This window comes from Dipteris shenzhenensis, chromosome 18 (assembly GCF_047967505.1).
Source record: "Dipteris shenzhenensis isolate YYH24624 ecotype China chromosome 18, Dip_SZ_1.0, whole genome shotgun sequence".
NCBI lineage: Eukaryota > Viridiplantae > Streptophyta > Polypodiopsida > Gleicheniales > Dipteridaceae > Dipteris > Dipteris shenzhenensis.
The window spans coordinates 26620316-26642289 of record NC_141613.1 but is presented as its reverse complement, the minus strand read 5'-3'; the positions used below and the strand labels follow the sequence as shown (position 1 = coordinate 26642289).

Here is a 21974-nt window from a genome sequence, read left to right as displayed (position 1 = left end):
AAGTTATGGCGCTCTTGTATATTGCTCAATACTGTTGCCCAACATACATCTCTCCCAAACTCTTTCAAAATTTTATCGTCAGAAGTTTCGTAAGTTACCTTTACTAAACTCTTGTTTTTCCTCCTTGGGACAGAACTCTCCAAAGCAATGGGGATGTTCATCCTCGAAGCATTCCTATTCCAAAGGTAGAAGCAAATTCTGTCAAGTCACACAAAGTGATGCACCCAGTTTTCCTTGTGCTTCGCTGCATTTGTAAACTCAAACTAGTTATCAAAATTCTTTGAGAACCAAAATAACAAATTCATTATTCCCATCATTTATGAACCATGTCCCATCCACAAGACCACAATATTCTACACAAGAAAAGAAGAGGTTTGTCAATGCATCATACCTGTCTACTTTACCAGTGCCCCTCACCCACAAATACATGGTTAACAGGTGATGTTACTGCCTAACAAGGAAGGAAACGGCAAGAGGGCCTTCAGACAGGACTAGACAGTCCATATGAGTGAAAGGGAAGGGCAAATGCCTCGTGGTATAAGAAAATTCCATGGCTCATGCGAATTTCAAAAATGAAAATATTTCTGGGTGTAGACAGTTTCCGATATTGTCTTCATGTCGCTCACGACAGTCTGATATTTCCAAAGATACAGGAGCAGAAACACAAAAATGCATGCGACTACCCACCAAATTCACAACACGGGGACTTTGCAACGATGAAATAAACTGCAATGGCTTAAATACATTAAACCAAGCAAATTAACTGATGATAAATACAGCTGCATTTTTTTGCAACGAAGATATATGCCAGCTGTACACTTCCCTTTCAATTCAGAGGATTCCAGATACCTACAAAGAAATGGGCCCAGAATTGGAAAAACAATGACAGAAACCAAAGGGTCTCTCATTGTAAAAAAATCACACGGTATCTCAATAGCAGAAGCTTCAAGTTACAGAGTTATAAGAAACCTTTAAGGTACAGGGAAATGCCCTCACTCCATATGAAGCCTCAATGGCAGATAACCCCACTATTGTTGGGGGCAAAAACAGCCAGGAAGAAAGCTTTCCCACTCATCCTTGAAATATAGAAGGTGACAGTGAAAAACCCTCTCAGATCATTCCCTGCTAAAATTCAGAGCTGCTGACTGACCCGTGGACCTGCTCTTCTAGAAGCGTGAAAAAACGGATCTGCAAAAACACACAATGAGCTGAGAGAGAGATCCTGCCACCAAATGGGCATTTCACTTTGTCGCAGGTGATCCCAAGCCTGCTATGTGGATAGGTGAACTGTTGGTGCCCAGCTTATCAAAAGAGGCTATTAAAAAACATAGAAGGCAAGCTGAATGATCCTGTTGGTTTGTCACAGCAAGATATTTCTGCCATCATCATGTCACCATCATTAGCCTGTAATAGGAAACAAAAAATGGATCCATGCTGCACAACACTGTCTGTACCAGACCACGGACTTCATAACACCATAGTATTCATGCCCTTACTCTCACCCTCACAACTGAATGATTCAGAATATGCAAGCTTGATTGTCCACCTTTTTCAGACATGTCAACGCGATCCAACCCAGGACCAGGCAGTAATTCATATGTCTGCACCAACCTGCCAACGACCAAAGAAAGCAATGGTAGAGCAAGGATGCTTCCTGGGCAACACCTTCTACCTGAACCAAATGGGAGATACCTAAAATCCGAGCCATTGGCGTCAATGCTGTCTTTTAAAAATCTTTCAGGTACAAATTGATCAGGATTTTCCCAAAGATCAGGTTTGTTCGCAATCCACCAAGCATTGACAAGAACTTTAGTCCCTGGTGGAATGTCATATCTACCTAGTTTAGCTTGCTTCAAATTCATATGAGGCATTAGCAGAGGAATTGGCATGTGTAAGCGGAGAGACTCTCTGACAACTGCCTGCAAGTATGGTAGCCTAGAAACATCTGGCTCAATGATCAGTGCTCCTTCACCCAGCACAGTGTCGAGCTCATTCCGCAATTTGTCCTGGATTTCTGGGTGATTTATTATCTCTGCTAGAACCCATTCCATGGCACACAACGTGGTTTCAATAGCTGCAAACCGTCAAAACGTTTAAATTAGACATGAACCTAGAGCTACTTTCATTGAAGAGAGAGTCGAAACAATTCAAAAACAGGCACGAACGTACCTTGAACATTCAAGTTCTCAATGATGTAAAGCACATTGTTTTCATCAATTTCTTGATTCATCTGGTCTTTCAAGATGCGATCTACTGCACACTTGTTTCCGAACTCCGCTTCTGGGACATTCAACAGCTTCCTGTCCGTGCAAAACAGATTGAATATACATATAAAATAAACTAGTAAATGCTCTTTCCTGGTTAATGCCTTGACAGTTACGAGGAGAAATTTTAAGGGATATTTATCCCCACGGTAAGACTAAATTTATGACACATACACACACCTGTTAAAGCTACAAGGAAGTGACTTACTTTCTGTCCTCCAAGAAAAAGTCCCTGAAAAAGGCAAGGCGTCGATCCTGTAATTCCTTGCACTGGTCCAGGTAGCCTCGCAAGAACGGTTTGAGTATGGGCATAAAATCCCCGTAATTGTATTCAAAACTTTGGGCCAGGGTACTCCTCTGAGTATTGTACGATTCTAGCCTTGTGAAAAGTGGGTCTTCTTCGTTTTCGAACCGCCTGTTGAACATCATTCGATACATAATGTTGTACACCATCAACTGTAGCCTTTTACGAATGATAATTCCGGACGTGAACGACTCCCTTCTAGAGGTGATGTCCTCGATGACCTTGTTAATCTCGTCTTCCCACGCGGATCTGGACTCCTGCACCACTTTATTGGTGCAGAAAGGCAGTGTCATGATGCGTCTCATTCTTCGCCAGTGATCTCCGTAGACAGTGAATACCATATCCTGGCCTTTGCCAGTAAAAATATCATAGACCACGTTACCGCTGCGAGAGCCAAACTCTACACCCTGAGTGTGCAAGACCTCCTTCGCGAGCTCAGCGGAAGACACCACTACAATCTTTCTCTGACCCATCTGCAGCAGGAAGATATCCCCATACTTGGTGGCCATTTCTGCAAGCCTCTTATGACTCAACTCCCCTCCGACCTGCAACCAGCTCCCAAACAGGGGCCAGCAAGCGGGGCCAGGGGGCAAGTTCAATCGATGTCTCCGAAGGAAGAGCAAGGCAGCGGAGAGGGAGGCAAGGAGGAAGAGAAAGAGGGAGGAGGAGGAGGAGGAGGAGAGGAAATCCATGGGAGGAAGGGGGGAGATGAGAGGAGGGAGAGCGATCAAGGGAGGGAATATGGCAAGGATTGCATGATGGGAAAGGGAAGGGCATCGAGAAATGGAGATGGGTTCGAGAGATCGAAGCCAGAAAAGGCACAGAGACAAAGAAAAGAGCGAGCTTGATAAGAAGGTGTGAGCAGAGGAGATGATGGCTATGGAGGAAGAAGAAGACGAAACCAGGTAGCCGAAAGCGGTTTTCCCAAATCCGCCCTTACCCAATCCTTTTATCAAAACCACCTTAACCTAGTCTCTAAAGCCGCCGGTCACCCCCCCAAAACCACCGGTCACCACTCCCCAAACTGCCGCCGTTCTGTTCTTTTCATTACCGGCTCGCCCCGTTGACTGCCTCCTCTGCCCGGTCAACTCCATCCTTCTTATCTCCAGTCAACTACCCCCGGGCCCACCCCACTCAGCCTGTCCCTCTACCTTGCCGCCACGTGCCCCGCATGGAGACACGCGTCCCCAGCCTACGGCCCTCATCGTTTTGATCCGTGCCTCTTTTTTGACTCCCCGCATGACTCACGAGGACCCCTCGGCTCCCTTAAACATGGATTATCAAACCAAACGAGCTTCCATGAGCACACTTAGCGCCTATCTCTAAGCTATTGATGCCTCGTGCTTCACCCAACACCGATCAGCGCCTACTTGTTAGCTATCAGTAAGCTCTGTTTTGTTTTGAGAGCCGGCTTTGTCCTGTGAGGCACTGACACCCACCAGACATCTCATGGAGAACTCTTTCCCCCCACCTTATCGCCTATCTGTAAGCTATCTGACTCACATACCCAATTAGTGCCTATTTGTAAGCTACCTGACCCTAGCCTCACTCACACCCAGGGCAAGGGCAGCAAGCACCTTGTATCAATGGTCCGGAGGCTGTCCCCCCCAAACTACCGACACAATTAGAATTTTAAGGATCATATGCATATTGATTGGATGCTCAGATGTTGCAGCATGTGCCATCATCTTACTAGCCAATGACAGAAGTTGCTCAACCACCCCCCGTGTGGCTGTCCACCCTCAGACCATGAAGGGCCCAAATAGAGCATTGGCATGGCATTTTAGTTCATAAATAAGACCAATCTTTGCATCTCAAGCCATATGTTGCTCATGCTCCTTCTTTAGCATGGCTTATATAGCACAAACCACTCCCTAACCACCTCCCTCTGGCCACCTGAGTTTCCTCTACTACCTCATCACCACTCTCTAACCACCTCCCCTAGGATGACCGTCCCACTCACTTTCCTCGACAAGACTACTTGGAACACTCTTGCATGAGCCCTTGAAAAGGTTTCTAAGCATTATTATGCCTTTGATAGAAGTATAAGGGGAATCTTTTGTTCTTTTTCAATGCTAAAATGAATTGTATATCCTTACATGGCAACTTTAAAGAAGTGTCTTGTTAACTAAGAGATTGAATGAAAATATTCAATCTTGAGGGCCCTCTTCATGTTCATTAAAGAAAGTAACACATGGAACTTATTAAATTCCATGCTCTTATGCATTGCCCCACTTCCTACCTTTCTCAATTCTCACTCCATCCCGCTAACCATAATAGGCACCCTAATACACTTCATGCCTTCCACTCATGTCTATATTTATGGCAAAAATGTCCTTGATCTCCACTCTCCCTTTATCTTTAACATTCATAACTCATTTGTATTAAGTAGAGAATCATATCACTCATGATCCATACCTAATGTACACTTCTTTCTTCTCCCCTCATTATGAGGTGCTTTGTACAAATGTTCAATAACGTTATTCAATATGGAGAGACCATTGCCCTTGGATTGCCACCAAATTTTGAGTTATGCTTCTATAACCAGGCAATGGCATTTAATAGTTTGAGATATAGAAGCAACGCTTGCTGTGATCAGATAGCAAGTCATTTGAATAAATCATTCTGGAATGAATTGTATATCCTTACATGGCAACTTTAAGAAAGTTAATCAATGGATTGAATGAAAATTCAATCCGTAGGGCTCTTAGGAAGCTTCCTCCATCCTCATTGCCCCACTTCCTACCTTCCTCGATTCTCACGCCATTGGTCTAATCACAATAGACACCCTAATACAATTCATGCCTTCTAATCATGTCTATACTAATGGCATTAATGTGCTTGATCTCCACCCTCCCTTTTCCTTTAACATTCAAAACTGGTTTGTATGGAATAGATAATCATACTATTCATGAGCCATAATGAATGTACACTTCTTTCTTCTCCCCACTATATGTACAAATGCTCAATAGCCTTGGACTATTCAACATAAAGAGAGCATTGTCCTTGTATTTTAAAGGACTCTATCTCTCCTAACATATCCTCTACTTAACTTGACCACAAGATCTTCCTAGTATACAGCTCAATTGCCACCAAATTTTGAGGTATGCCTCTACAAATTTTGAGCTATGCCTAGACAAATATGCAATGATGTTTAATAGTGTGAGATACGGAAGCAACCCTAGAGATGTGACCAAATAGCAAGTCATTTGAATAAATCACTATTTTGTATAAAACACAAATTTGAAAAATTGTAACATTGGATTAGCATAGATAGATCACGAAAGTTAAAACTACATATAATAAAGAACAAAAGTGAATTTCAACAAGAAGCACCACTACAACAACATGGAAAGACTAAACACCATTTCACAGAGGCTAACTTCAATGACCTTTGATTCAATAAGGCATAGAATCCTCTAGCTATCTTTTCATCACCATTTCAGCATAAGACTATTGATGATCATTGAAAATAATGCACAATGCACACTTTGGAGGTGCGAACTCTGACTTGAGGTGGTGAGGTGGATCCCTGTGCATGCGAGACGTCTCTTCAAGTGATGTCCCCGTAATCACTCCAAGGTAGGGTTTTGACATTCTGCGAGAGTAAGTTTTCAGTGAGTTTTGTGAGTATTTAATGAATGTTATTTATAGCTCATGGCATGCCATAACTTCCTTGCACTCTAATCATGAGCTTCATTATTAAAAACTTTCTTAAAATATTTAGTGCATTTTGTCATATTATGAGTTTTAAGGAGTGATACTCCAAAATTTAGTGCATTTTAATCATGGTTATGTTATGAGTTTTAAGGAGTGATAAACCAAAAGTACCACTACTAAATATGCATTCATCTCAAGCTACTATGATTAAGCATTATAAACTTTTGTGCTTTCAATCCAAATGAAGCACTACAATATCTTGTACTTTTAAATAGAGTCAAAAACCCTTTAATAAGGCCATATTTAAAAATTGCTTACAAAATCTTGGCTAAGCAAGGAGTTTCCATGGAGCTATAGCAAGGATGTTTTTATCGAAGCTAGACTTATATATTAATATAAAATCTTGTCAAAAGATTATCAAGCTAGTTTTTGTAGTTTCACAATATTTGTAGAACATGTTACAATTTTATATATCTCCTTTTGAATTTTAAAGAAAAAGTTGTAAATCCTAGTGAAACTATAAAAATTTTCTCCTAAAAATTTCAAATCTTGGCGAAATTTTCAACCCTTTATTTCTATCAAGCCATACAAACTTTCAACACCAATATAAAAGTTTCACCTCTTAACGAAACTAATAGGAAAAAATCATCCATGAGCTGCTACAGTAATCCAATAGAGTATCTCAGAACGAGAATGTCAAATGATTGGATAGTGTCTTGGAAGGCTAAGAATCTGAAACCAATCAATCACTGCAAGTCGTGGCTGGTGAATTCACATGTTTGTATCCATATAAAGACCCAACACAACCACATAACAGAAGTACATGTGTTTGCATGGCATAAATTTTCCCTTGTTAGCTCTTTTTGTGAAGTCTTGACATGAACAATGTGGGCTGTTAGAGATATGCACCTGATACTCCTCACCCTCTGGGTTTGTGTCCAAGCTTCTAACATGGAAGATTATATATCTTTCTAGTATTTTTATCTCCTCTCGTAACAAAACTGCCTTAAGATCCAAAGCTCACTTAATCCTATCATTTGTTGCCTTGGATATTGATCTTCGATGCCTTGTTTTGCCAATTGAATTCCCCCCTTCTTGCTCATCCCCAAGTGTATATCTCGGTTGGCTCACTAACGCCTCAGTCGATGCATCACTTTGCGTGCAATCCAACTCTAGCATGTAGCCACCTTTGTTAAGATTGTCAACCTGAACTTGACTCAAAGTAGTGCCATGTTTCCCAAGAGGCAAAGATGGCGGGTTGACAAGCTTTGTTTAAGTGCCATGTGTGAGTGATGTCATCAAGACAAAACCACATAAATTGCATGCTTTGGCCTACACTATGATCCCTTTTAGCAAAAAAGCTTGCAACCACAACACTCTCTGAGCTAATTCCCCTATATATCACTTTACCACACTTCTTCCTTCCATTAATCATTCCCATGAAAATGATTTTATTGTTTTATGAACATTGGATTCAACAACTGTGCTTGCCAATTGTGAATGTCTTGTCACATGATGTTTTTTATGAGGAGTATTCTTATCCGATCATACCTTCCTTGGAATGTTTTTGCATTTAATCTCTGGCCTATGTGAGACAGAAGCTGTCTCTTTCAACCACCCTACATGAGGCCTTTTCCTCCCAACAATGACATCTCCATCTAGCCCAACACTTGGAGTGGTTAATGATGCAAAACCAACTGCATCACAGACAATATTCCCAAAGGTTGTCCCTCTTATATCATCCTTCCTATTAGATTTCACTCTCTTGAGCTAACTAGAAAAATTCGAATTTGTGATTCGAAAAATGCAAGAAAATCGCTCGAATGATTCGAATGAAAGAAAAAACCGGGTAAAAAAGCGGTAACACGTCATGTTTTTTACATAAATCGACACGTTTACCCTCTATATTCGTACGAATACCTATTCATACAAATAACGTATTCGTATGAATAAACCTATATTAGGACGAATATGTGGCTACATTTTTGTATATAAGGTCATTGTTTGCCAGTTTCTCTTATCTCATGCTTGGTTTCCTAGCCGAGCATAAGTGATCAAACAAGGAAAAGAAGAAGAAAGGTCTTTCAAGGTTGTGAAAGCAATCTAGAAGGTCTAAAATAAGATGCATTTTGTTTGAGGGGGCTTTAGGATCTCATTTTGAGTTCTTGAGATCTCTTGTGAGATTTGTGGTTTGGTCTTTGTGTCTTTGTTTGTGGGAGTTCTAGGTTCTCTTTGTTTAGTTCCTTCAATCTCTTGTGAGAAAAGTATCTTAAGTGTTTTTGTGTCTAAAATTTGTTTGTGGGAGTCCTAGGATCTCCTTGTTGAGTTTCTTAGATCTCTTGTGAGAAATGTGCTTTTGGTGTTTTTGTGTCTATGAAATTTGTTTGTGGGAGTTCTAGGATTTCCTTGTTGAGTTCCTTAGATCTCTTGTGAGAAAAAATTATTTGTGGGAGATCTAGGATCTCCTTGTTGAGTTCCTTAGATATCTTGTGAGAAATGTGCTTGTTTCTGTGTCTATGAAATTTGTTTGTGGGAGTTCTAGGATCTCCTTGTTGAGTTTCTTAGATTTCTTGTGAGATAATTTGTTTGTGGGAGTTCTAGGATCTCCTTGTTGAGTTCCTTAGATCTCTTGTGAGAAATGTGCTTGTTTTTGTGTCTATGAAATTTATTTGTGGGAGTTCTAAGATCTCCTTGTTGAGTTCCTTAGATCTCTTGTGAGAAATTTTTTGTCTGTGGGAGTTCTAGGATCTCCTTGTTGAGTTTCTTAGATCTCTTGTGAGAAAATTTGTTTGTGGTAGTTCTAGGATCTCCTTGTTGAGTTCCTTAGATCTCTTGTGAGAAATTTTTTGTCTGTGGGAGTTCTAGGATCTCCTTGTTGAGTTTCTTAGATCTCTTGTTAGAAAATTTATTTGTGGGAGTTCTAGGATCTTCTTGTTGAGTTCCTTAGATCTCTTGTGAGAAATGTGCTTGTTTTTGTGTCTATGAAATTTATTTGTGGGAGTTCTAGGATCTTCTTATTGAGTTCTTTAGATCTCTTGTGAGAAATTTTTTGTATGTGGGAATTCTAGGATCTCCTTGTTGAGTTTCTTAAATCTCGTGTGAGAAATATGATTTTATTTTGTGTTTCTATTCTCACACTTTCTTTGAATGAATATTTATTATTCTTTCAATTGAATGTGAAAGAATACAAAGAGTTTTAAAGATGTATGAATTTAAAGTTTTAAAGGTTATTAAAACGCTTGATCATTCTTACACTTTCTTTTGAATGAATATTTAATATTCTTTCAAATGTGAATGAATGATTTTCAATTTGAGTACTGTGACGCCAAAAATTGATATTTTTAACTTGGCATTGATATTGTTTTTCTCTATGTTTGATAAGAGTTTGAGTATCAAGTGATAGCCTAGCGGCTCTCACTTATTTCTATTTTCTATGATATTGTATGGGATTGAGAGGATGAGTGGAATGGCTCATTGTAAATACCATAGGTATGAATTATAAATACCTTGGTATGGGGTGAGAGTTATTTGTGTATGGGATATTATGAGTTTTTTAGAAAATAGGAAGAGTGAGCCATATAAAGAGGTGGGCTCATGTCCATGTGTTCCAATAATATAAGAGCGGCCACATGCCAAGCATGTGGAAGGCATGTGGAGGAGTGTGAAGTCAAGAGGAATCCTTCTAGAACTCCTATGTGGAATAAGGAGGATGTGGACATGTGGAAAAGAGAGGGTCCCCATGGGCTCCATGTGAGGAGACTCTTGACTTTCTCAATATTTTAAGAGTCTTGAGCATCTTGTGATGGGACACATGGCAAGAGTAGCCAAAAAGGACATGGATGGTGACATACGTGCTTATGTGATTGATGGGGAAAGGAATCTACAGGCAGCAATTGTAAATGGGTGAAGGAGGGTAACAAAATCTCTATAAAAGGAGCCCTCCTCTCCCTTGTTCATCAATCTCTTCCACCATTAGGCCTCATGTTGCTGTAGCTCTAGTCTCCCCAAGCCTCTTCCATGAGCCTTCTCTCCCTCTTATAGATATTCTCTTATGTAGACTCTTGAGTCCATCTCTCTCTAGTTTATTCTCTCTCTATGAGTAGTCTTGGAGCTTCCGCTCCCTCTTGTATGTATGAAACCTCTTTTTCTCCCTTGTGTTTGTAGTGTTGAAGTGTATTCTCACTCTATTTGTAATGAAGGTCACTTCAGGTTCTCTCTCTCTTGAGTGTCTCTTCCCTTTCCTTTCTTTCAAAGCCTTAAAAGTTCCTTCTATTCGGCTGCTCACTGTGCACACATGGTCCATCTGTTTCCCGAGCCACCATGCAAGCTTCTTACCCTTTTCTAGGCAAAATCCATGAGGGGTGGATCGTTGATGAAGGTGGAGTCTTGAGGGAGCATCCTGCTCAGGCGAAATTAGCCTAGGTGGAGAGTAGTTTTCATGACAATTTGACCCCCTGTTAGTGTTTTGCTCATAACTTTCTGCTCGTAGTCCGATTGTAATAAAATTTATATCAGCGCAAAGCTCTCTTCAAGGCGCACGTTTAAATGTGATCAGATCTTGAATCATATACTTCTGCAAAAAGTTATGAGTCTTTGTATCTGACAGTCTGTTTTCATGACAGTTTTTACCCCCGTCTAATAAACTGTCCATAACTTTTTGGCCGCTTCTCTGTTTCTTACGAAACATATATCAGCGCGAAGCTCTCTTTAAGACGCATGTCTTTATGTGCTTAGATCTTGAATCAGATGCTGCTGCAAAATGTTATGAGTCTCTGTGTTTGACAGTCTGTTTTCATGATAGTTTTTACCCCCTTCCAGTAAACTGTCCATATCTCTTCAACTGTCTGTCTATTTTCAATGAAACTTATATCAGCACGAAGCCCATCTCAAGGCGCATCTCTTTATGTGCTTGACTCTTTGATATCATGTCTCTACTAAAAGTTATAGGCCTCTGTGTCTAATGACAGTTTGTAGAGTGTTTTGAGCTAAGTGTAAAGGTGTCTATGAAGGAGGTGTAATGTTTCCTCGGAATATACCCATCTGACCTAATCAGCCCCTTCAAACTCCTCGATATATATCAGTTCATGTTATGTTGAGCCGCAAGATCTTCTTTCAACAACGTATCGCTCTTCTCTTTGGCGCAGATCGGCTCGCTGAGATTATGGCCTCTGCTGATCCTTTCCTTCTCCCTATGCTTGATTATAACATCACTTGGGATGTTACCATCTTCATTCTCATCTGAGGGAGGAAAGTATGGTGTGGTATCTTGGCATAAAAGTTTGTTTTCTAATGTCCCATTCTCAATGATAAATATCTTTGGCTGTCAGTTCGAAAGCAGCAGGAAGTGAAGAGGTGCGTGAAGTTTATTACCCCCAACTTCACGTCACATCTTTTGGTGGAGACGCCGGGTACATTTGGTATTGGATTCATCCCACCTTAGTAAACGGTCTCGGGTGTACTTGATTGCATGTTATGCCTAGAAGAGGCATGTGTTTTGATGAGATAAAGAAGATGCTTGGAAGAACTTCGTTAGAAGAGATTGTAACCCGTTTAAGAGAACTTGAAGATTGTGAAGGTGATGCTGAAGCTATTCACACAGTCACCATGATCATAGCCTTTATGTTTGCACTGTTGAATATGTTGGTGAATCGACAATGCTGGCAGCAAGCACAATGATAGGTTGGGAATTGTTCCATGCACTGGCAGCTTGGTGTGAAGAAGAGTTGAGTCTTTGGGTATTTTCGGACTATAACAATGGAGTGGTGATTCTCAATGCTTTCAAATTCTTTTGCTATGCAAATGATGAAGAGTACAATATCTTGAAGCTTTTATGTGCACTTCCTATTGTGAGAAGGGTGATTTTAGAATGCATGTATACACAATGTTTTCATGGTGCTGGTTGGTTACTTATTTTTGAAGATTTTGTTGAGGATCACATTGTGGAGGGTTTTCAACAAGTGATTATGCATAATAAGTTGGTCTTGGTATACTAAGGCTCTGTGGGATCTTGTTCGGATCTTGTTTGGGGTATTATTTGGATCTTGGTGTTTCCTTTTTGTGTTTCATCATGGTGAAGATTCCAGTGTTTCGAGGGACCCAAGGGGAAGACCCAGAGTCTTATCTTCGGGATTTTGTTCGAGGATGCCGGCTTTCTGGATGGTCCAAGAAGGATCCGGCGGAGATTTTGCCTGATTTTCTTGAAGGTGTAGCCTTGAGTTGGCATGAGACCTTGCCGGACTCTATCAAGGAGGACTGGGACCAAGTGGTGGCAGCAATGAAGCAGAGATTTGGGGCAGTGGAGTCACCAAATGCTTTGATGTTGCAGTTGGACCGGTTCTATCAAGGAGAGGGTGAGTTGGTCTCTGCATTGGCAATCCGATATGAAACTTTATGGACAAAGTATGAAAGGGTAGCTTTGCGAGCTGTGGCATCTACATCATCGGCCTCTCAAAGTCTCTCAGGGATGGAGCACTTAAAGATGAGCAAATTTGTTATGGCTTTGGAGCCTCGTCTTTGCTCAAAAGTCATGAGTAAAGATCCAACAACATACGTGGAGGAACTTCGCATTGCAACCAAGAAAGAAGCTTCTCTAAAGATCGAATCCTCTTTTGTGTCTTCAACAGCTTCAACTTCTAAGGTGGAGGTAATGGTCACTCCTCAGGTACCAAAGTCCTCTGAGTTAGATCATAATATCGGCAGAGTTTGCTGATTTGAAATTGCATTTGGTTAATGCACGACAACCTAGAGCACCAAAGAGTGAAGATAGGCCTCGAGATAGGAGTGGGGTCACTTGCTATGAATGTAATGAAAAAGGTCACTATCGCCCCGAGTGTCCTAGATTGAGAAAGAAAAAAGAAAAACAAGTATCCTTGTTAGAAGCTTCTTCAGGGGATGAGGAAAGAGAGGTAATGATGGCCAAACAGGGGCGTGGTAAAGCAAAAGAAGAAGAAGAAAGCAAGGAAGAAGTAGATGAGGAACATCAAGAAGAGGAAGACCATAGTAAGAAAAAGAAGGCATCTAGAAGGAGAATTAGCCAATCAGACTTTCCTTTAGGACAAGGAATTAGAAGCTATGACTTGTTGTCCGACCTTAAAGAAAAGGAAGCTCATATCACCTTTGGTCAATTACTTGCTTTGTCTCCAAAACTACAGAAGGAATTGGGAAAACTAGCAAGCACAAGAGTATCAAAGAAGAAAAAGAAGAAAAGTGCCATTCCTGTTGTTCAAAAGGTAGATATAGATGTTGGTGATGATGTACCTGTGGTTGATGTGATCATTGATGGTCAAGTGATTTTTAATGTGTGCATTGATGGAGGTGCATCGATTAATGTCATGAGTGAGAAGACCATGATAGATGCTGATTTAAAATACTCTAGTACTACCTCTCCTTATCGCATCAAATTGGCTGACAACACTAGGGTTAAGACCTTGGGAGTTGTGAAGAATCTAGAAAAGAGAGGGTCCCCATGGGCTCCATGTGAGGAGACTCTTGACTTTCTCAATATTTTAAGAGTCTTAAGCATCTTGTGATAGGACACATGGCAAGAGTAGCCAAAAAGGACATGGATGGTGACATACGTGCTTATGTGATTGATGGGGAAAGGAACCTACAGGCAGCAATTGTAAATGGGTGAAGGAGGGTAACAAAATCTCTATAAAAGGAGCCCTCCTCTCCCTTGTTCATCAATCTCTTCCACCATTAGGCCTCATGTTGCTGTAGCTCTAGTCTCCCCAAGCCTCTTCCATGAGCCTTCTCTCCCTCTTATAGATATTCTCTTATGTAGACTCTTGAGTCCATCTCTCTCTAGTTTATTCTCTCTCTATGAGTAGTCTTGGAGCTTCCGCTCCCTCTTGTATGTATGAAACCTCTTTTTCTCCCTTGTGTTTGTAGTGTTGAAGTGTATTCTCACTCTATTTGTAATGAAGGTCACTTCAGGTTCTCTCTCTCTTGAGTGTCTCTTCCCTTTCCTTTCTTTCAAAGCCTTAAAAGTTCCTTCTATTCGGCTGCTCACTGTGCACACATGGTCCATCTGTTTCCCGAGCCACCATGCAAACTTCTTACCCTTTTCTAGGCAAAATCCATGAGGGGTGGATCGTTGATGAAGGTGGAGTCTTGAGGGAGCATCCTGCTCAGGCGAAATTAGCCTAGGTGGAGAGTAGTTTTCATGACAATTTGACCCCCTGTTAGTGTTTTGCTCATAACTTTCTACTCGGTAGTCCGATTGTAATAAAATTTACATCAGCGCAAAGCTCTCTTCAAGGCGCATGTTTAAATGTGATCAGATCTTGAATCAGATACTATGGTAAAAAGTTATGAGTCTCTATGTCTGACAGTCTGTTTTCACGACAGCTTTTACCCCCATCTAGTAAACTGTCCATAACTTTTTGGCCGCTTCTCTGTTTCTTATGAAACCTATATCAGCGCGAAGCTCTCTTTAAGGCGCATGTCTTTATGTGCTTAGATCTTGAATCAGATGCTGCTACAAAATGTTATGAGTCTTTGTGTTTGACAGTCTATTTTCATGATAGTTTTTACCCCCTTCCAGTAAACTGTCCAGTGAATCTAGTGGCTCAGAATAGAGCATTGATGATGAGTTGGGTATTCCTTCTGTTGTTACACCTGGAGTAAGGAAGACCAGGGATGTTTTGAGAGCAGCTGGAAGTGAGCCTATTTTGCACAGGTCTACCAGGGTTAGGTATCCTGTGGATAGGCTGAAATATGATGGATTTACAGCCATTCACTATGCCTATATGGTCAAAGTGATACAGGAACCAGAACCCACTTGTTTTGAGCAAGCCATGGCAAATGAAAAATGGGAGAAAGCCATGGATGAAGAAATGGATGCCTTGGAAGCAAATGCTACATGGGAATTGGTGCCTTTGCCTAAAGATAAGAATGCAATTGGCTGTAAGTGGGTTTATAAGATCAAGCACAATGCAGATGGTTCTGTGAACAGATACAAGGCACTCTCTGATATCATGTCTCTACTGAAAGTTATAGGCCTCTGTGTCTAATGATAGTTTGTAGAGTGTTTTGAGCTAAGTGTAAAGGTGTCTATGAAGGAGGTGTAATGTTTCCTCGGAATCTACCCATCTGACCTAATCAGCCCCTTCAAACTCCTCGATATATATCAGTTCATGTTATGTTGAGCCGCAAGATCTTCTTTCAACAACGTATCGCTCTTCTCTTTGGCGCAGACCAGCTCGCTGAGATTATCGCTCTTCTCCCTATGCTTGATTATAACATCACTTGGGATGTTACCATCTTCATTCTCATCTGAGGGAGGAAAGTATGGTGTGGTATCTTGGCATAAAAGTTTGTTTTCTAATGTCCCATTCTCAATTATAAATATCTTTGGCTGCATCATACTGCATCGTCTCCCTCTCGTCTTCCCTGTGCCATGGACACACATTCACTCAAGATGGTTTGTCTGTGATGTTCTTCTAATGATTGCAAGACCTCTCACTCACTCTCTCGTCACTTTGGCCATCTTTGCTACTAGCCCTATAGTTGTGGTATGTTTTGTGGAAATCATCAGATTGCTTCCACGGGCTCCATCGGCTCATGAGACATGTATCTACCTGGTTTTTTATTTCACCTCATTCATATGTAAGAATTATCGGTGCTTCTCTTCAGGCCTCCAACTCTTAGATTATTTAAACAGCTTCGATCCTTGAGAATGGAGTTGCTTGGGTTTTAGCCACCCCCTAGTTGTTGTCTTTGTCATGCAAATGTTTGTGTACCTTCTTAAACACTTTTTATAAAAGGCAAGTTTGATGGCACGCTGGCGTGCCATCAAAATGGGTTTATTTGCTCCTCTTATGGAAGATCCAGACGGGCTAGCGGATGGTGAAAACAAAGGGTGAGCTAGTGGAGAAGAGCCATAGATCCACCCACCATCTCATGGGCATCACTACCCTCCTTCCCCTACCTCGCCTGATACTCTATCACATATAGATTCCCCACTCTGTGTGGAAAGGCCATGGCATCGGACTTTATCTCCGCCTTTGTTCCTTGTAAAGCTTTAGTTACACGTACGCCCTCGTCGGGCCTTCCACCTCCATGATTGATGTCTTTATTTCTTGCACCTTCATGAACTTTGATAGCATGCCGGCATTCCATCAAAGTTTGCGTATTTGTTCCTACCTTTCATCCATCAAATTTTCTACTTGTGTTTCCATACTATCCTATTGAAGACATATACAAAGTAAGGTTGAGTTTAAAACTTGTTAGACATTTCAAAGAATGTGCAAAATATCAGATGCCTCAATTTTACAAGCAAAAACTTATGAGCAGTTTTATCCAAGCATGTTTTTCAAGAGATTCAAAAATTTGTATTTCTTTAGAAAACATGGTTTTTACACTTTTATTTGACTAGAACTAGATTTCTTTTTCAAAAAAATATATAGACTAGTCACTCATTCATTTTTACATAACATAAATTTTCTTATTCATAGACATCCTTTTGTATCCCTATTATTACCTTAAAAAAATGTTCAAAAATAACTCATTTAAGAAACATCCCTCATAATCACTCTCAATGTAATAACATTATAGATATATAATTACTTATTAAACACATTTATATCATATGAAAATATCTTTTTACTATTTTTATAGCATAAATAACAAGATATTTATGGACATGTTTCTAAAGAAGTTTAAATTACTATAAATAAGTATTAACTTAGGCTCATACATCACTCTCATAAAATACATGTAATATCTAATACTATATATGCAAGATTTTCCAAAATATAACCCCACAGATGTGCTCAAATGGGATTTTCTGATCAACTTGAGTGGTTGAATGACTATATTTGGACATTGGATGTGAAAGTTATGTCACTTTTAAAAGTGCTATCTAAGGTAGTTTCACTAGCGAAACTACCTTGGAAGACCTCCTTCAAAGGGGTTTTGCTGCTGTGAAACTAGCTTGATGGTTTTCTTCAATGAGTTTTCTATGGAGAAACCCTTTCATGAAGATAGGTTGAGAGAGGTTTTTTAATGTCGCCTCCTATTAAGTAAAAGTTGTAAGAAGGATCATAAGGGAATTTTCATAGAGAAGTCTACGCTACATGTGGGTTTCTTCAAAAGCCATCCCATTATGTTCTCACCATTCCCAAAGATTCACATAAATATTTGTGTATAAAATAGGCATTGCTATATTACTTTGCATATTTTTAAGTGAAACTATGTTTTCTTCCGATCCATTTTCACTACTACACACGGATCCTATTGTGATGTTTACATACCGATGTTTAGCACGCATGAGGTGCTAATCATCGGTATGAAAAGCACATCTTATAAAGCGTCGCTATATAGCGACGTTAAGCAAACGTCGCTATATAGCGATGATTATAAAGGTTGCTATATAGCGACTTTTAAGTGTCGCTATATAGCGACATTGAGATACTATTTTATAGCGACGTTTTCCAGAGATGTTTTTTACTCATATAGGCCTTAAAAGTTAGTTTTTTCCAATGACAAATTTTTTTTAATTTTCATACATGTTTGATCTCATAGAGAATAAAAATATGAGAGCATGTACATGTTTGATCCTTTGAAAGAATAAAAGTACAAGAGCATGTACATCAAGTTCGAAGCTCATATATTCATGTCTACCTTTGAGACTTGGCTTCATCCTATGAGCCAAGTCTAGTGTGCCAAACAAGTCTTTCTCCAACTCTATACTGAGTTGATCTCCTATATCATCATCGTACGTTCACCATAGACTTGATCATCTTCTTCAATAAAGTTGGGTGATTCTTGATGATCGTCATCTTCTTCCTCAATATCGTGATCTCCATCTTCCTCCCATATGATGTCATTATGCACATCTTCCTCTTGGCTCATATTGTGATCTTCATCTTCTTCTCTAAATCCATCTAGATCAATTGGATCCGGCATTGGTAGTGGCATCTCCATATCCACATGATCTCTATCTTCATATCCACATTGGTAGTGTGAAGGTATACGCACACCACCCTCCTCATCTTGTCTCAAGATTTTGTGTCGTGTACGCATGCAATATTAATCACGAACTCAAATAGCAATGACTTTTCGATGATCCATCACCATGTGCACCACCAATGGTGGGTATTGGTTTGGGCTCCTCCCCATACATCCTCAAGTGGCGCATGACAATATGGTGTTGATGTCATACTTCTCGCTTGCAATGAGTGCAATGACAATACAACCTCTCCATAAGCCACTCTGCACTCCCGAGCATTGGCACATCATCTGACAAGCTTTCACTCGTCCCTTCCATCTGCACACCTCTAAAGTCACAACACAAAATGCAAGGAAATCCATTAAGATCCCAAAAATAGCCACCCATGAGCTCCTTCCCTCTCTTCTTAGATCAAGTGCCTTGAATTGACACCTTTAAGGTATAAGTGTCGCTATATAGCAACACTTAGGGTTAAAGGTCGCTATATACCAACTTTTAGGGTTAAGTGTCATTATATAGCGACTTTTAGGGTTAAAGGTCGCTATATAGTGACTTTAGGATTTAGGGTTTAGGGTTTAGTGTTAAAGGTCGCTATATAGCGACTCTTTAGTGTCGCTATATATCGACGAAAAAGCGTTGCTATATAGCAACGCTGTGGGTTAAAATCAAAACCCGTCACTACGCGCGGGGCTTTCTTTAGCACTCTCTAATCTCTATTGTAAGCAAAGCAATCTCTCCTCCCACCTATTTCTAATGACCTCCCACTCTATTCTCCACTCCTCACCACTACTCACCCCTCTCCTAGCTCTTGTGCTCCCCCTCCACCCTTCTCCCTCTTTGGTTTTTTGAAAGGAAGTTTTTGAAGAGGTGAGTCACTTTGAATAATGTAGGTCGGTTTTTTGTGAGATTTCATTTTGTGAGTGCTTCTCCTTGTATTGCTAAAGCTGCTTACTTGTTTTCATGCTTGATTACTAGTTTTCATGCTTGATTTCAAAGGATTGAAACAAAAAATGAGATTTCAAGAAAGAAAGAAGACTCCTCTCTTTTGTAGGGCCAATCCACAAAACACCGAGCAGGACGTAGTATTCCAGGTAAGTGCTTCCTCTTTTTTCCATTTGTTATTTTTTTTATTTGCATTGGCGTAGGAACCCTCTCTTCCCCTCTCTTCCCTCTTCTTTCCCTCTTCTCTCCTCTTCTTTCCCTCCTCTCCTCCTTCTCCTTCAATCTTTCAATCTCTTTCCCTCTCTTTTTTCCTCTTTCATTTCCCTCTTCTTCTCCTCTTTCCCCCCCTCTTTTCCCTCTTTCATGCTCATGCATAAGCATAAGCATAAGCATGAGCATAAAAGCAGGAGACATGTGCTCATGCATAAGCATGAGCATATGTTTCTTTTTCCCTCTTTCCTTTTCCTCTTCTTCTCTCTTTCTTTCCCTCTTTCCCCTTTTCCAATCTCTCTTTCCTTTCCCTCGTCTTCTCTCTTCTCCTCTTTTCCCTCCTCTTTTCCCTCTGTCATGCTCATGCTCATATGCTCATGCATAAGCATAAGCATAAGCATAAGCATAAGAGAAGGAGACATATGCTCATGCTTATGCTTATGCATGATCATAAGAGAAGGAGACATATGCTCATGCATAAGCATGAGCATATGTCTCTTTTTCCCTCTTTCGTTTTCCTGTTCTTCTCTCTTTCTTTCCCTCTTTCCCCTTTTCCAATCTCTCTTTCCTTTCCCTCTTCTTCTCTCTTCTCCTCTTTCCCCTCCTCTTTTCCCTCTTTCGTGCTCATGCTCTTATGCTCATGCATAAGCATGAGCATATGCTTATGCTTATGCATAAGACTCCTCTTATGCATATGCATAAGCATAAGCATAAGAGAAGGAGACATATGCTCATGCTCATGCTTATGCATGAGCATAAGAGAAGGAGACATATGCTCATGCATAAGCATGAGCATATGTCTCTTGTCTTTTCCCTCTTTCATGCTCATGCTCTTATGCTCATGCATAAGCATAAGCATGAGCATATGCTTATGCTTATGCATAAGACTCCTCTTATGCATAAGCATAAGCATAAGCATAAGAGAAGGAGACATATGCTCATGCTTATGCTTATGCATGAGCATAAAAGAAGGAGACATATGCTCATGCATAAGCATGAGCATATGTCTCTTTTTCCCTCTTTACTTTCCCTCTTCTTCTCTCTTCCTCTCTTTTTCCCCCTCTTTTCCCTCTTTCATGCTCATTCTCTTACGCTCATGCATACGCATAAGCATGAGCATAATGCTTATGCTTATGCTTATGCATGAGCATAAGCATAAGAGAAGGAGACATATGCTCATGCTTATGCTTATGCATGAGCATAAGAGAAGAAGACATATGCTCATGCATGAGCATATGTCTCTTTTTCCCTCTTTACTTTCCCTCTTCTTCTCTCTTTCTTTCCCCCTTTCCAATCTCTCTTTCCGTTCCCTCTTCTTCTCTCTTCTCCTCTTTTCCACCCTCTTTTCCCTCTTTCATGCTCATGTTCTTATGCTCATGCATAAGCATAAGCATAAGCATGAGCATATGTCTCCTTCTCTTATGCTTATGCTTATGCATATGCATAAGAGGAGTCTTATGCATATGCATAAGCATAAGCATAAGAGAAGGAGACATATGCTCATGCTTATGCTTATGCATGAGCATAAGAGAAGTAGACATATGCTCATGCATAAGCATGAGCATATGTCTCTTTTTCCCTCTTTACTTTCCCTCTTCTTCTCTCTTTCTTTCCCTCTTCTTCTCTCTTTCTTTCCCTCTTTCCCCCTTTCCAATCTCTCTTTCTGTTCCCTCTTCTTCTCTCCTTATATGCATAAGCATAAGCATAAGCATAAGAGAAGGAGACATATGCTCATGCTTATGCTTATGCATGAGCATAAAAGAAGGAGACATATGCTCATGCATAAGCATGAGCATATGTCTCTTTTTCCCTCTTTACTTTCCCTCTTCTTCTCTCTTCCTCTCTTTTTCCCCCTCTTTTACCTCTTTCATGCTCATTCTTTTTAAATTGCTTTATTCTTTAAGTTCCAATCTAATTTTCAATTTATATGGTTCACTCTTAGGGTGCAAGCTCAAGCGTGCCATCATCGGAGGCGAGCAATTAGCAAGGCCAGGGATCAGGCCAATAAGACGAGGATTAGGGAGAAGGTGCAGCTCAAGAGAACCAAGGATAAGGCCAACTGTGGGGGTTAAAGGTCACTGTGCCTTTACCTCGGTTATGTACAATACTCAAACACATATATAAATGAATGAAAAAGAAGATTAGGGTGGTTCTGCACCCACCAAATGTGTATGGCTCTCTGTCTATCTCTCTCTCCTTCTTCTGTTCTTGCTTCCGTTGAGAGCACTCTCAACTGGTATCAAAGCTCGGGTGATCTAGCTGGCATGCGTGAATGCTTGAAGCTCGGCAGCTCTGTGGAAAGAAGGAGAAGCTCTGTGGGAAGCTTTGTGGGTGACTTTACTTGCATCTGAGTATGCAGAGACCTTGGAGGAACCTTTGGAAAAGTCACTTTGGCTTTGCGAAGTGGTTTTGAGAGCCTGTTAAGTGGTTTCAAAGAAAAAGTTGTTTTTTGAGCTTTTCCTTGTTCCGTTCGATGATAGAGACTCTGTATTGACTTGTAGAGGCAACTATTGCTTGCTTTTAGTGTCCACTTCACTTCAAGAGCTTGGAAACACCTTCATTCTTGAATCTGGGGTCATTTCATTGGATTTCTGACTCACTGTGTCAGTTTTTGCATTTTTTGCCCGTGTGTTGGAACTCA

The 21974-nt window shown here is 40.5% G+C and overlaps 1 protein-coding gene across 3 annotated transcripts; it reads right to left on the bottom strand.

The window, feature by feature from the left end:
* Window positions 1-223: 223 nt before the first annotated feature.
* Window positions 224-3455, bottom strand: LOC147891023 (trans-cinnamate 4-monooxygenase C4H2-like). 3 transcript variants are annotated; one of them, XR_015542573.1, is made up of 4 exons: window positions 2473-3455; window positions 2170-2300; window positions 997-2074; window positions 224-244 (listed from the first exon to the last, which is right to left on the bottom strand). XR_015542573.1 is itself a non-coding variant. In XM_087389297.1 (3 exons), exons 1-3 carry the CDS (start codon window positions 3258-3260, stop codon window positions 1485-1487), a joined length of 1509 nt encoding a protein of 502 aa, XP_087245423.1. In that variant the 5' UTR covers window positions 3261-3455; the 3' UTR covers window positions 867-1484. The 3 variants fall into 3 exon arrangements, 1 of the variants encoding a protein (XP_087245423.1); XR_015542572.1 differs by lacking the exon at window positions 224-244 and adding an exon at window positions 327-849; XM_087389297.1 differs by lacking the exon at window positions 224-244 and having other exon boundaries at window positions 867-2074.
* Between the last annotated feature and the right edge of the window lie 18519 nt (window positions 3456-21974).

Bases quoted from the DNA above. Each gene is read 5' to 3' on its own strand.
- LOC147891023 (XM_087389297.1), bottom strand. From the start codon at position 3,260: ATGGATTTCCTCTCCTCCTCCTCCTCCTCCTCCCTCTTTCTCTTCCTC. The intron at 2,301-2,472 runs GTAAGTCACTTC...TTGCACGGACAG, and splicing joins TTTTTCTTGGAGGACAGAAA to GAAGCTGTTGAATGTCCCAG. The intron at 2,075-2,169 runs GTACGTTCGTGC...GACGGTTTGCAG, and splicing joins TGAGAACTTGAATGTTCAAG to CTATTGAAACCACGTTGTGT.